Source organism: Dryas octopetala, chromosome 4 (assembly GCF_963921425.1).
Source record: "Dryas octopetala chromosome 4, drDryOcto1.1, whole genome shotgun sequence".
NCBI classification, from domain to species: Eukaryota; Viridiplantae; Streptophyta; class Magnoliopsida; order Rosales; family Rosaceae; genus Dryas; species Dryas octopetala.
The window spans coordinates 7,206,908-7,221,794 of record NC_141369.1 but is presented as its reverse complement, the minus strand read 5'-3'; the positions used below and the strand labels follow the sequence as shown (position 1 = coordinate 7,221,794).

Genomic DNA, 14,887 nt, shown 5'->3' with positions numbered 1-14,887 from the left:
ATGGACATCAGTGAGCGCTTGAGGAGAGTGGAGGGGGGAAGTCGTGGTGGACACCCATCCTTGGAAACAAGGGAGCTACCTAGACCTTTCACAGCTCGTATCATGTCCATCCCCCCGGTTGGCGACGTTCGACCTCCCAAAATAGCTCCGTACATAGGGAAGGAAGACCCATATGACCACCTCATGAGTTTCCAGTCAGCTCTAGAGTCCAAGGGTGTCGATGACATTATAAAGTGTCGGACTTTCCCTTCTACCCTCTCTGGCACTACAAGGGATTGGTTCTATCAACTTCTTCTCGGCTCGGTTGATTGCTTCAACGAGCTCCAATAGCTCTTTTTAGGTTAGTATATTATCCAGACCGAGAGGATTTACACCACGGATGACCTGATGCGGGTCCGTTAGGGCAGCAAGGAATCCCTTCGAGAATATATCACCCGATTTCAGCTAGAGCGATCTAGGTGTCGCAACTGTGATGAGAAGGTAACCTTTGCGGCTTTCAAGGGTGGTCTCCTAGAGGGGGACTTTTTGTTTGAAATCAACCGCCGCAATCTGCACACCTACAAGAAACTCATGCAAGAGGTCATTGCCTATGCTACTGCTGAATTCAAAACGTATGGGAAGAAGCCGTATACCATGGACCGTCCAAATACCAACCAGGCCATCGTAGTACCACCCCAGCCCGAGCCCTACTCGGGTAACCAGTATGAGGGGCTCGGGAAAAAGTTCAAGAAACACTTTAGTGATGGTAGAGGTGGAGGACAACGAAGGGAGGAAAATTATCACACATCATATGCCTCAAGGTTCAAGGTATATACCATCATCACTGTCACTTATATAGAATTATATTCCCAAATCAAGGACGTACTTCCTAAGCTCCCACCCCGCCCACCACAAACACGGTACCGAGCTAACAAGAACGTTTTTTGCCTTTACCATGGCCATGGCCATACTCTAGTACAGGCAGGAAAATTGGATGGTTTTGTGGACAAGGAGGCCACTGAGAAGGCCAAGGTTGAAGGACAACGACGGGGGCGAGTTAACACCATCTGTGGTGGCCCGACTCTCACTGGCAACTCCAACAGGGCTAGGAAGGAATACGCCCGAAGTGCTCAACAATGCTCCGGCGTTATGGCTGTAGACTTCCACCGTGGCAAAAAGACTCCAAAGCTCTGGTGGTTGCCCATTTCCTTTGCTGAGGAAGAAGAACGTGATTTAATCTTTCCACACGATAACCCTTCGGTTATTGAGGCCACCATAGCTAATTTCGATGTGGCTCGGATCCTTGTCGATTGTGGTAGCTACGTCAACATCCTCTTTACCTCAGCCTTCATAGCCCTTGGAATTGACCAGGAGAGGCTTGACCGGTCGGTCGCTTCTTTACTCAATTTTTCGGGTGACATGGTTACCCCTCTTGGTGGAATCTACCTCCCACTCACCCTCGGGAGGTATCCTTCGTCCGCTACCACAACCATTCAATTTTTGGTGGTCGATTGCCCCACGGCTTACAACGTCATCCTAGGACGACCGGCCTTTAACCAACCCAAGGTTATAATCTCCACCCACTTGCTTTTGATTAAGTTCCCAACCCCATGCGGAACAGGGGTAGTCAAAGGCAATCAAGTATCAGCCAGGTCATGCTATATGACTTCAGTCAAGAAGAAAAAAGAAGCCAAGCCCTCTATGGCTATTTTTGACTCCCCCACCTGCCCTACCCCGGACCTTCCCATGATGCGTCTTTCAAAACTATTGCCCAACTAGATGACAATTGTGTGGCTGAAGTTCTCATCTCACCTACCTACCTGGATTGAAAGGTTCGGGTCGGAACCCAGCTAAATGTTGGTCTCCGAGAAGAACTCATCCACTTCCTTCATGCCAATGCTGAAGTCTTTGCATGGTCCTATGATGATATGGTCTTTCCACAATACTATGTATTAAAAGGAAGGGCATTCTACCCAATAACGGGTCGGACAACCTCCAAATCATCCACATACAATCAAGTACAAACTTAATAATAAAAAGAGTTTGCAATTCGGTACGGGCCACATCCGACCCGACCATATAATTCAAACAAAAATAAGGCAATGGTCCGCTCACCCTTGCCCCCGGGCCATGTTTTCTCCAAACATTTATTTGGGATCCTCTCCCAGATCACCATCTTCCACACCCATGTCATGCTCCCCACCTGTGGATACTCCATCCTCGGGCTGTACTTCCTGAGTACCTTCATCCGGGACGTCTGCATGCCCATCATTACTGTCCGCCCCTAGCAGATCACGCACGCGGTCCCAATCAAAATCATGGCACATCTCCTCAAGCTCTAATTTGCAATCGCCAAAGCCAATTGCATAGCCGCTGTTATACTCGTTGTCCAACTCTTACCTGGCTTGGCTCAGCTCCTGCCTGCACTGCTCCAACTCTTGCCTAGCATGGTCTGCCTCCTTCCTGACCTGCAGTAGCTCGGCCTGCAACTCATTGTTATGGCCGGCTAGGGTACTGACTTTCTCCTCAGCTGAGAGCGCTATGTCCTTCCACACCACGAAGCTCAACATCTCGTCCTTCATCTTCTTCACCGTGGCAAGGACACTCACATGTGCCTGATAAGTAAAAAACAGTGTCTTCCAGGTCGAATGTCACAATAAGTGTTATCACATGCTATAAAATATAACTTTTGACATTTCATAATGATGCTCCGAAAAGGCCCGCTACAAAACAGCCAGAGGCTCCACATCATTGCCGATCACCTGGTCGTCCCTCCCCTTCTTCAAGGACCCTCCAAAGTCTGTCATCGCCTGATGTATCAGACGATCCTCCTTTGGGGCCGGATCAGGCACATTAGCTGCCTTCTTGCCCTCTCTCTATGCTCGGCTGCATCTACTCCAATCTTCCTTTTCTTCCCATGAAAAGTAACCTTTTGATCAAGGACGCTGGTAGACCCCCTATGCCTCATACCCCCAGGCACCGGCATGCCTCTACTTGTATTCACTTGGAACAAGCCACCCCCGGCCAACAGCGCCCCCATCATCAACCTCCTCTGGGCAGGCGGGGCAGGACCAACCGATCTACTTGTCTTCTTCACTGTAAGACCAACACAACCAATGAGCACAAGTTATTTTCTCATCAACGAACACTTCAAGAGGGGAAGTACAGAGACTCACCTGGGGCTCCAAAGCCGTACTTGGCCAAATTCTCAAGAGACAGGAGGTATGCGGCGCTCAACTTTCGTGCAGGTCGACTAAGCACTTTCCGCACCTCTTCCACACTCTTTTCCGACAATGGAAGCCTCTCCTAATCACCCCTTGCAAAAACAAATAATCAAAGACTACTATTAGTACAAGCACAACCTTGTGAGGATAAGTTGTACAACCAAAAATTGAGTGGCTCAGCTAATAATCAAAGTGTACAAAGACCAACGCTTTGGGTCAACCGGACAACCTATTATGTGGAAATTTGTCGACACTCTATTCATGGTCACCCTCTCACTCCAGCCGAATTCCCAGGCTCCACTTGCGAAAAACCATTTTTTCTTCCAGTCCTTGTGCACATCTGGGTGGCCCACCTGTATTTGGCGAGTCGTGTCATCGGTGAACTGCCCGTTTGGCAATTGAGAGCAGTACACCCACCCTCGCATATTGGGACTTGACTTAATTTCAAACAAGTGTGTGAATTGAGCCATATTCGGGGCACCATACCCTTCATCTCTGAACAATACATACAACCCAATTAATGTCCTCCAACTATTGGGTGCTAGTTGAGCCGGCGCCACTCCTAACTTCCTTAGGATATATTGAAAGTATGGATGGAGAGAAAGTCTAAACTCATGGTGAAAACTTTTGGCAAAACACAAAATATGCCCTTCCGGCAGGTCGCTCAAGACATCACCTTCTCCTGGGAGGCTCAGATGGATGTAATCGGGAATTTGGAACTCCACCCTCAATTTTCAAGCTCTTCCTCTTTCATCATGTTCTCACACAGCCCATCAACAGACCAGTACGTCTTAGGCGCCATATGCCTATCCACATCACCACCACTTGTGAGTGTCTCTCCATCATCACTGTCCTCACTACTAGTGTCCTTCCCTTCACTTTCCATCACCATGGACAAGCTCTCTTGGACAGTTTTGAGCAGTTTGCTCACCTCTTTATTAGGCAGGAACAAGTATGTGGTCACTTGTCGTTCTGCTCGGACTTCTTTGTGTACAAAGTTCCTAACCAAGAAGTACCTTTTGCTCGGAAACTTGAGGGACTTCTGTTCGTATCACTAATCATCTGGACATAACGACAAGTCACATAAGACTTAACATCATGTCGTTTAGGCCTAAGCAAAGGTCTTCCTAGGCGCAAAGGCTAAGCCTTTCCTAGGCTCCTGGGCTCCTAGGCACCGACCTCCTAGGCCCAAAGATTAAGCCCTTCCTAGGCTCCTAGGCTCCTAGCCCCCGGCCTCCTAGGCCCCGGCCTTCTAGGCTCCGGCCTCCTAGGCCCTAACTTCCTAAGCTCCGGCCTCCCAAGCTCTAGCCTCCTAGGCCCCGATACGTGTCAACTCATTCGGATCCTCGAAACAGGTGACACGTGGCACTCCTACAATGCGAGTACCACACCGGTGCCCTTCCCGCTCACTTTTGTGTGTTTGCACAAGGTGTTTCGGATATTACGTTTTCTCCACTATTCACTAGTCAAGCTCAGCTACCCGTTCCTACCCCACTTCGACGTGGCATCCTCTCAGTGGAAGGTCAACGGGTCCACGTGGTTTGACTCGACGTTGAGTGCTCTACCATTTTTGAGCATCAACATACCCAAAGCCAAATCGGGCTGGGCTTGCTGCTGGGAGGGGATCAAAGTGGAGAGGAAGGGGGAAGAGATATGAGATTGCAGGTTTCTATTAGGAATCAATCCCAACTCATTGGGGAGATAATCAACATCTCTAGGTAATCGCCCATTGCAATTTATAAATATTTGAAGATTTTTCATCTTGGAGAAGCTTTTACAATCCATTCAGCTGGGAGGGGATTGGGGTGGGGAGGAAGGGGGAAGAGAGGAGAGTGGGTTTTTGGGTTCTGGGATTCAGGTGGGTTTGTGGGTTCTAGGTTTCGGGGGTTTTGGGAGTTCTGGGTGTCAGGTGGGATTTGTGGGGTCTGGGTTTCGGTGGTGTTGGTGGCAGAGGGTGAATGGAAAGGGGCGGGGAGAGAAAGTGAGGTAGAGAAATAAGTGAGGAGCTGGGTTTCGGTGGGAAGCAGGGGGGAGGGCCAGTGACGGGGAGGAGAGGGGAGGAAGAAGAAAAAGAAAAGAGGAGGAAGTGTGCATGAGATGGGGTTGGGAGAGAGGGAAATGGAGCTGAGAAGGTGAGTTCGGGGCTGGGAGGAGCACTGGGGTTGGGTGGAGATGGGATCGAGAGAGATGAGAGATCGAGAGAGGTGAGATATGAGAGTTTTCACAAATTATAAAATTAGTTTAAAATATTTTAATTTATTTTAAGTAGTAACTTTTTTGTTTTTTTTTTTAATAGTTTTTTTAATTTTTTTTAACAGAGTTGACGAAAATTTAGCAGAGTTTACGGATTGTCCCACATTAATACAAATCCTAAATATGTGTCCTAAACTAATACAAACCCAAACTGGTGTCCTAAACTAAGATTGACCCTAAAATAGGTGTCCTATTTGAAAATTTTTCCCTTAAAAATATGCAGAAAACTGGCAGCTTCTTTGATCATTTTGCAAAAATCACCATAAATCTATAACATGTCGAAATCAAGTGACTCTTAGCTTAAAAGAGCTTGAAATGTCTAGTTTCTAAACTCATAATATCAAAACCAAATTCCTTCTAGAACAGTACAAAAATTCAAGAATAAGACAACAAGGTTGTAATTTAGAAAGTTGCCAAACAGAAATGAAAACAAGAAGTCTTTGGATTTTCTTGGAATGCCAATACCCTTACCCATTCTAATTATACTTATTACTCAGAGATCGAAATCCTAAAGAATTGGAAAAGAGGTTGAGGGTTCTTATCAAGGTCTCCTTGAAGAGCAGCGGAGGCTGCCCCTTCTCTTCTTGAATCTCTCTTAAGTCTCTCTCTCTCACTTTGTTTAATTTTCTAAATTGATGTAATGAACATGGGAAGAGTTTGTCTAAGGGAGATTGTCTTTTAAAGAGATGAATGTGACTGTTGGGAGGGAAAACAAAGAGTCATGGCCAAATTGTTTTCTTTTTGGCGTGGGAAGGGGTTTATGGTAGCTGTCAGATTTTTAAGTTTCCCAAAAAGGGTTCTAATTGGTTGACCAATCCCATTGGTCTCTTTCTTTCTCTCTCCCACTGATCACTAAGTCTAATGGGCTAGGCCTACTAACTCATCCACCATTCACAGCTCTTTACTTAAATAATTGGGTTTAAGTTAAGTGATCATCATTCCTTTTTTTATTTTATTTCTTTTATCTTTTCTTTCAAACCCAAATACATACTCAACCTATGTCATGATCACTGTCACTTATCAAGGTCACCTTCCTTATCTCTTCTCCAAGTAACCTAGGTTTCTAGTCCTAGTCACTATGGTCAGTCAACACTAGGGTTCAAGAGGTCAAACCCTTAACCATCTTGAGTCCCTTTAGCATGCATAAGTAATAAGTACAAAAATATACAAGTGTAGTCATGCATGAATCCGAAAATATTGTTTCAAGTATATAAATAAAACTTTAAACCAAGTTAGTCACAATTAGCATAAGAGCATCCATAGAGTAAAATAATTTTCATGAAATTAAACATGTGGATTAAATGCACATCTTGAGTTTCAAAATGTTAGCACTAAGCTAGTTAATTAATTCAGTAGCACCTTTAAACCAAAATCAATAAAACTGGGGAGCTACAGCCGTGAATCCATTTATGACATATTTCCTCCGAAATCTTTAAGCGCCAACCCGAGGTGACAATTGGGGAAGGGGGAGTCTTTCGAATGGTCCTACAAACACGGATGATAGAGGTTAGGTTTGGTAGTCTTCGGAAAGGCCTCAACTTCTAAGGATAAGGTATTGTGGTTGTCAATTCAAGGTGCACATAAATGAGCATGACCTAACAACGCTTGGAATAAAAATAAGAGATAATTAGGCTCGGGTCTTTTAGAAAAATAATTTTTAGATGGAGACCGGGGTGTTTTAAAATGTATAAGATAATCTTTTTAATTTATAATAGAGTCATTTAATTTATAAGAATTTTTTTTAATTCATAATAAATTAGCATAAGTGCATCAATAGAGTAAAATAATTTTCATAAAATTAAACATGTGGATTAAATGCACATCTTGAGTTTCAAAATGTAAAAATTAGCACTAAGCTAGTTAATTAATTCAGTAGCACCCTTAAACCAAAATCAATAAAAACTAAGGAGCTACAGCCGTGAATCCATTTATGACATATTTCCTCTGAAATCTTTAAGCGCCAACCTGAGGTGACATTTGGGGAAGAGGGAGTCTTGCGAATGGTCCTACAAACACGGATGATAGAGGTCAGGTTTGGTAGTCTTTGGAACGTAGACCTTTGTTAGTTTCTAGGATTTGTTATATTGGCTATTTTCCTTGTCAAAACCATTGTATTTATTTTTATTTAATCACTCACAAGCTCTAGGCTAGATTAAGGACAAGATCAGTTGTATTGAAGAAGTCAAGAATGAACAAAGACTCAAGGTATACTGCACTTCATTCATTTCATGAAAATAACAGTTTTTTGTCTATTTGACTAGTCATTCACTGAACATAAAGAACAATGTTTTTCACGTACAGTGGTTGATACTTAAGTCACAGTCACTACAGTGGGGCCATTTCGGGTTTTACTTTTAAAGCCCATTTCATTGAAAGCCCATGTTATGTTTTTTACTAAACATGCATGTGCATTGCACATGGCTTGGTTCCCCTACTGTATCAATCAGATTTGATTGCTTCTTTGCCATTCACGCCACACACCTACACACATCAGCACTATTCATCATCTTCCCCATTTCTGATTTTTGCAAAATAAAGCAAAATTCCTTTTTACAGCTCCTCATTCCTATCCTTAGTAATACTAGGATACCCCTCTAGGACAAAGAGAATATGCCCCTTATTCGTCTCTTGTGGACAGCCATTGATTGGCTTCCACGTGGCTCGGGCAAACACGGAATTGGCGTGTGTGTGTGTACGGGTATATGTGATACTCTGTTCCGATTTTTTGGCGTGGGTTGATGAGCATTTAGAGTGTGTATTTTCGTGGTTTTATGCCTGGGTATTTTCAGGGGTAAGTGCTCATCTTTATCAATTTAGAAAATGGTCTTTTAATTCAAAAATCAAAAAGATTTTCTGAACTTGTTTGTTTCATCTAAAATTCTAAATGGGTTTGAGTGTTTAAATCTTTTTATATATTCTTCAAACACATTCATTTTAGATTTTAGTTGAAGGATTCAATATCAACCTTTTCATGCCTCTAGCTTGAGAAGGTTGATCTTCTTTTTAAGAATCCAACATTGGCATATCATGTGCATACATTGATGAATCTACTGGGCTTGGTGTGAATTGGTGTCATGGATTGATGAGCTTGGAGTTGGAGCTGCCTTCTTCATGAATGACCGATTGCCTTGCTTATGGAAGTTGCACAAAGGGGTAAGAAAGCTGCCACTTAGTCTAGGACTTAGTGATTGAGCTTGTGTGCTGTGTGCTCCCTTTGTATTGAACTTCTTCTTTAGTGGATTGCTTGGTCAGCCAGAAAGACCCCCCAGTTTTTAACCGTTAGTGGTTTTCTGGGTGAACAATTGTGTGGCTTGTTTGTGATCTGTTTTCTTATGTATTGCTGATTATTGATTCGAAAAATATTTTCACAAGATCACACACTTCACTTTAGCATGTTAACTTAAACCATGAATGCTAAATTAAAGTTTGTTAAATCTGTCCACACACCACTTTAGTTGTTGATAGCACTGGGATGCCTACATTGATGGATCCTTTGAGTGCATAGGGTGTCACTCAATTCCCAGGTGTGTTCTGACTTGTGGTATTTACTGAAGTTGATTTGATTTTACAAGTAAATCTGGAGGTTCAGATTTTAGTTACTGCATCGTCAGAGTTGTGTCTGTTTGACTAGTTCATGAATGATCATATAAAATTAAAATTGGGGTCCGATCACTGAAAGTGAATTTAATCAAGTTAATTAAGTGAATAGATCACCTAAATTAAACTTTCAATTGGTATCAGAGCGCTACTCTAAAAGCAAATAGAGAGGTCCTAGGGTATTGTTTGTTTTCTAGATGTGTCTAGATGGAAAGAGATCGAGTCGCAGGATCTTGCAACTCTCCTCCATTCTTTGATGGCAGCAACTACGCTGCTTGGAGAGAGAAATTTGAAATTTTTCTTGATGCCTATGACGAATTGGCATATGAGTATCTCACTGTTGAGTGGATTCCTCCCACACGAACTGTTGATGGGATTGAAACTCCTAAGTCTAGGTCCGAATGGTCTTTTGCCGAAGTCACGGCCTCTAGCTCCAACAAGAAGGCTAGAAATGCTATTGTCACTGCACTATCTTCCTCACAATTTGCACACATACAACATTGTGTCACGGCTAGGCAAGCTTGGAACAAACTTAGGGTTGTTCATGAAGGGGACAAACAAGTTAGGTCACTTAAGCTTCAAATGGTACATGCCAAATTTGAAGAAATTAGGATGAAAGAGTCCGAGTCATTTTCCGAGTTCTATGAAAGGTTGGAAGCCCTCACAAATGAAGCCATGTCCCTAGGTAAACCTTATGAGGAGTCTACCATTGTCCAAAAGGTTCTTAGATCTCTACCTAAGAGATTTCAATCTAAGAAGCATGCAATACAAGAAGTCCAAAATTTGGATGAACTCAAAATTGGTAAATTGGTAGGAAAGCTTAAAACTTTTGAGATGGAACTTGAAATAGATGAAAGGGACAGCAAGAAGTCAAAGGATATTGCTTTGCAAAGTGTCAAAGAGATGAGTGAAAACTTGAGTGAAAAATCATCCATGTCCGATGATGAGGTTGTCCTTTTTTTCAAAAGATTTAGACGAATTCTTAGAAATAAAGGGAGAAAAGATAGGACTAGTGGTAACAACTTTAAGGAGTCCAAATTCAAACCTCAAGGAGAGAATTCATTTGAGAGAAAACAAGAGAGGAAGTCTAACTTTAAGGAAGGAAGAACAACCAAGAGAGATGTGAAATGTTACACTTGTGGTGGAATAGGTCACATAGCAATTGAATGTGCAAATAATAGAAAGAATTATTCATCAAGTAAGAATAAAGCCATGAAAATCACTTGGAGTGATAGTGAGAGTGAGGACTCAAATGATTGTGAGTCTTCTTCCGATATTGAGGGTGATGAAGTTGCATTTGTTGCATCAATCAAGGAGATTGAACAAGTTGATGGTGGGTCTGACTCAGAATCTACTCCTGATGATGAGTCTTACACTGCACTTTGTGATAAGTATGACTTACTTTTCACCGAAACTCTTAGCATAAAGGAAGAAAATCAGAAACTAAATAATGCTAAATTGAAATTGTGTGAGAAGATTGAGTCATTAGAGAGTGAATTAGAAAGTGTGGCTATCTTGAAACAAAATTTTGAGAGTCAAGTCAAAGTGCTCAAGGAGAGCAACATCTACTTTAAATCTTTGAATGAGAAACTTCAAAAAGAAGTACATGAAGCAAATGAGAGCATTGTTGAGCTCACCATTGAGGCTGAAAAGGTAGATAGGATGCTTAGGATTGGAAAGCATCATGGTGACAAAACCGGTTTGGGTTTTAGTGAAAATAGTCCTAGTGTATCTAACACAAAGACCATTTTTGTCAAGTCAAAATCTGATCATGGTGTCAAAAAGGGTCTAGGTTTCATTGACATTGGTCAAAATGCATCTCATTCTAAGTCAAGTCAAGCTACATCAAGTGTCACACAAATTTATTGTTCTACTTCACTTAGAAAAACAAAGTTTGTCCCGGTTTGTCATTATTGTCATGTCAAGGGTCACATTAGACCAAATTGCAACAAACTTAGAGGAAATAAATCAAGTGAACCAAAGAGAAATATTTCTCTACAAGAGCAAGTGAACAATCTACTCAAAGAGGTAACCAAAATTGCCTTACTTGTCACCCCACTTCCCAAAAATAAGCCAAGTCCACATCAAAGATGGGTTGTGAAGAGCTCCACTAAATGTCTAGTAACCTTGAATGCTTTTTCAGCCACCAAGAGGAACATTTGGTACCTAGATAGTGGGTGTTCCAAACATATGACGGGAGATAAGGAGGTCTTTACCTCACTTGCTCCTTATGATGGTGGTAGTGTGACTTTTGGAGGAAGAGAGAAGTCCTATGTGAGTGGAAAAGGGGTTGTACACATTCCCGGTATACCCGAAGTGAAAAATGTAAGATTTGTTGATGGGCTGAATTCTAATTTGCTTAGTATTAGCCAACTTTGTGATGAATGGGGTGGTGAAGTGTGTATGTCCAAGAGTGGATGTAGAATTGTTGACTCCCAAGGAAGGGAGATCTTGAATGCCCCTAGGTCTAAGGATGATTGCTATGTGTTTGATGGTAATGTTGGAAAAATTAAGAATACTTGCAATAGAGCTATTGATGACACTAGCTCTCTTTGGCATCAAAGACTTGGTCACATTAATGTTCATGATCTTTACAAGTTGTCTAAGCATGAGGTTGTTAGAGGTCTACCAAAGATAGGAAAGCCCGAAACTTTTATTTGTGGTCCATGTCAAATGGGGAAACAAACCAAAGAACCACACAAAAGAGTCAAAGACATAGGCACCTCTAGGACACTTGAACTAATTCACTTGGATTTAGTTGGTCCTGTCCAAACCTTGTCAATAGGTGGAAATAAATACATTCTAGTCATGGTAGATGATTTTTCTAGGTACACTTAGGTGTCATTTCTTAAGGACAAGTCGGAGACATTTCATCATTTTGTCAAGATTGTGAAACTGCTGAAAAGTGAAGGTATGTCGAGTCTGTCAACCCTGTCCAGAATTAGATTAGACCATGGAACTGAGTTTGAAAACTCTCAATTCGATGAGTTTTGTTGTCAAATGGGTATTAAACATGAATTCTCAGCTCCAATAACACCCCAACAAAATGGAATTGTTGAGAGAAAGAATAGGATTTTGATTGAGATGGCAAGAGTGATGTTGAATAGCAAAAATCTTGCTAAACATTTCTGGGCTGAGGCGGTAAACACAGCATGTTACATCATAAATAGAGTCTACCTTAGGCTAGGAACCAAAAAGACTCCCTATGAACTGTGGAAGGGTAGGAAACCTAAGGTTACACACTTTAGAGTGTTTGGGAGTGCATGTTACATCCTTAGGGATAGAGAACATTTGGGGAAATTTGATTCTAAGAGTGATGAGGGTCTGTTTTTAGGCTATTCATCCAACAGTAGAGCTTTCAGAGTTTTCAATTTGCGAACAAATTCTATGATGGAGTCCATAAATGTGAAAATAGATGATCATGATGCATCTATTGAAATGGCTGCAGATAAGGATGGATTGTTCCCTCAATCTGATCCTAAAGAGGATAATTTGGTTAAAGAAGAGTCCAAGTCAGGCAGTGATGAACCTACTGATGACTCAAAAAATGTTGAGTTTGATAAGTCAGAGAGCGAACAAAATGACAAAACCTTGAGTGACAGATCTGAAAAACCAAGATGGGTAAGGTGTAACCATGGTGAAGATGTAATTCTAGGTTCTTTAGACCAGCCAGTTAGGACTAGAAAACAAATGGCAAATGAACTTGCTCATGTGTGCTATGTGTCCATTGTTGAACCTAATAATGTCAAAGAAGCACTCAATCATGAGGAATGGGTGAGTGCAATGCATGAGGAATTGAACCAATTTGAGAGAAACCAAGTGTGGACTCTTGTAGAAAGACCAGCCAACACAAATGTCATTGGAACCAAATGGATCTTCAAAAATAAATCTGATGAATTTGGGAATGTAGTTAGAAACAAGGTTAGGCTTGTTGCTCAAGGGTACTCTCAATTAGAGGGTATTGATTTTGATGAGACCTTTGCACCCGTTGCTAGACTTGAGTCCGTTAGGTTACTTTGTGCCATTGCATGTCATCTTAAGTTCAAATTGTATCAAATGGATGTTAAAACAGCATTTTTAAATGGTTACTTGAATGAGAAAGTTTTTGTGGAACAACCAAAAGGTTTTGAGGATCCTCACATGAGAGATGGTGTTTATAAATTGAGGAAAGCCTTGTATGGGCTGAAGCAAGCTCCAAGAGCTTGGTATGAGAGACTCTCTCATCACTTGTTGTCCAATGGGTATCAAAGAGCGTCGGTTGACAAGACCCTATTTGTAAAAAGGTTAAAAAATGATGTCTTGATTGCTCAAGTTTATGTGGATGATATTGTCTTTGGTTCAACTTCAAATTTTCATGTTAAGAGATTCATTGATGTAATGTCTAGTGAATTTGAAATGAGTCTAGTTGGTGAAATGAATTTCTTTTTAGGGTTGCAAGTTAAGCAAGTAGATAGTGGGATATTTATCTCCCAATCTAAGTATGCTAGAAATTTGGTCAAAAAGTTTGGGCTTGAGTCTTCCAAAGTGGCTACTACTCCAATGAGTAAAAGCTCCAAACTTCATAGGGATCCAAGTGGTAAGCAAGTGGACCAAACCTTGTATAGAAGCATGATAGGAAGTCTCCTCTACCTCACAGCTAGTAGACCGGACATATCGTTTGCGGTAGGAGTGTGTGCTAGGTTCCAAAGTGATCCCAAAGAATCTCATTTGTTTGCAACAAAGAGGATCATCAAATATGTAAGTGGGACTCTTGACGATGGGTTGTGGTATACCCATGATACCAACACTAAATTGGTTGGATTTAGTGACTCTGATTGGGCTGGGTGTAGTGATGATTTGAAGAGCACCTCGGGTGGTGCTTTCTATGTTGGGAATAACTTAGTATCTTGGCATAGCAAGAAGCAGAATTCTGTCTCTTTGTCGACTGCTGAAGCTGAATACATAGCAGCAGGGAGTTGTTGTACACAACTCATTTGGATGAGACAAATGTTAGCCGATTATGGAATTGATGAGAAAACTTTTCTCATCTATTGTGATAACATGAGTGCTATAGATATCTCCAAGAACCCGGTGCAACATACTAGAACCAAGCATATTGACATAAGACATCATTTCATTCGAGATCTTGTGGAGAGTGGAACTCTTACTTTGACTTTTGTTCCTTCCGAACAACAACTTGCAGACATCTTTACAAAAGCTCTAGAGAATCCAAAGCACATTAGTCTCCGGAAGTCAATTGGCATTTGTACACATGCATAATTCCTTGTAGTTAAATGTGCTTCATTGTTTAAGTTTCTTTTATTTTGTTAAGTAGTTTTTCTTTTAAAGAAAATAACCACTTTGAAAGGTCTTAACATTATTTGTCACACTCTTTTTTATATTCAAAAAGGTTCTTGCATAACATGAGTCATGTCAATAAGCATAATCCCTCCTTCTTGTCAAATGTTAGCCTTGAGATTTTTTTTATTTAACACTTTGTCATAATCAATCAAACTTGTTAAATGCTTTTCAAAGACAATTTGTATGAGGATGCAATTTAGCCCTTCAATATAATTCCTCATTTGTGACCCATCTTCAGCTAAACTTTCCTCATTTGAACAAATGTGCACCATACAAAATAACAAAAAAAAAAAGAAAGTGTGACCGAAGAAGTCAAGGCCCTAGGGAGAAATAAGGTGTTTTTATGGTGTTCTAGGGTAAAGAGTCGCAAAATTGGACCAAATCATTGCACTTAACTTGGGATGTGCCTAAACAAAACAAATGAAAATAATTTTCTCATAGCCATTGTCATGAGTTGAAAAACTTTGCTTTCAAGATTTGTTCCCAAATTAGAA

General features: G+C 41.4%; 1 protein-coding gene across 1 annotated transcript; it reads left to right on the top strand.

The window, feature by feature from the left end:
* Positions 1-1,758, top strand: LOC147286411 (uncharacterized). Its single transcript, XM_086240757.1, has 2 exons — positions 1-278; positions 408-1,758. Exons 1-2 carry the CDS (start codon positions 1-3, stop codon positions 1,756-1,758), a joined length of 1,629 nt encoding a protein of 542 aa, XP_086096883.1.
* The last annotated feature ends 13,129 nt before the right edge of the window (positions 1,759-14,887 follow it).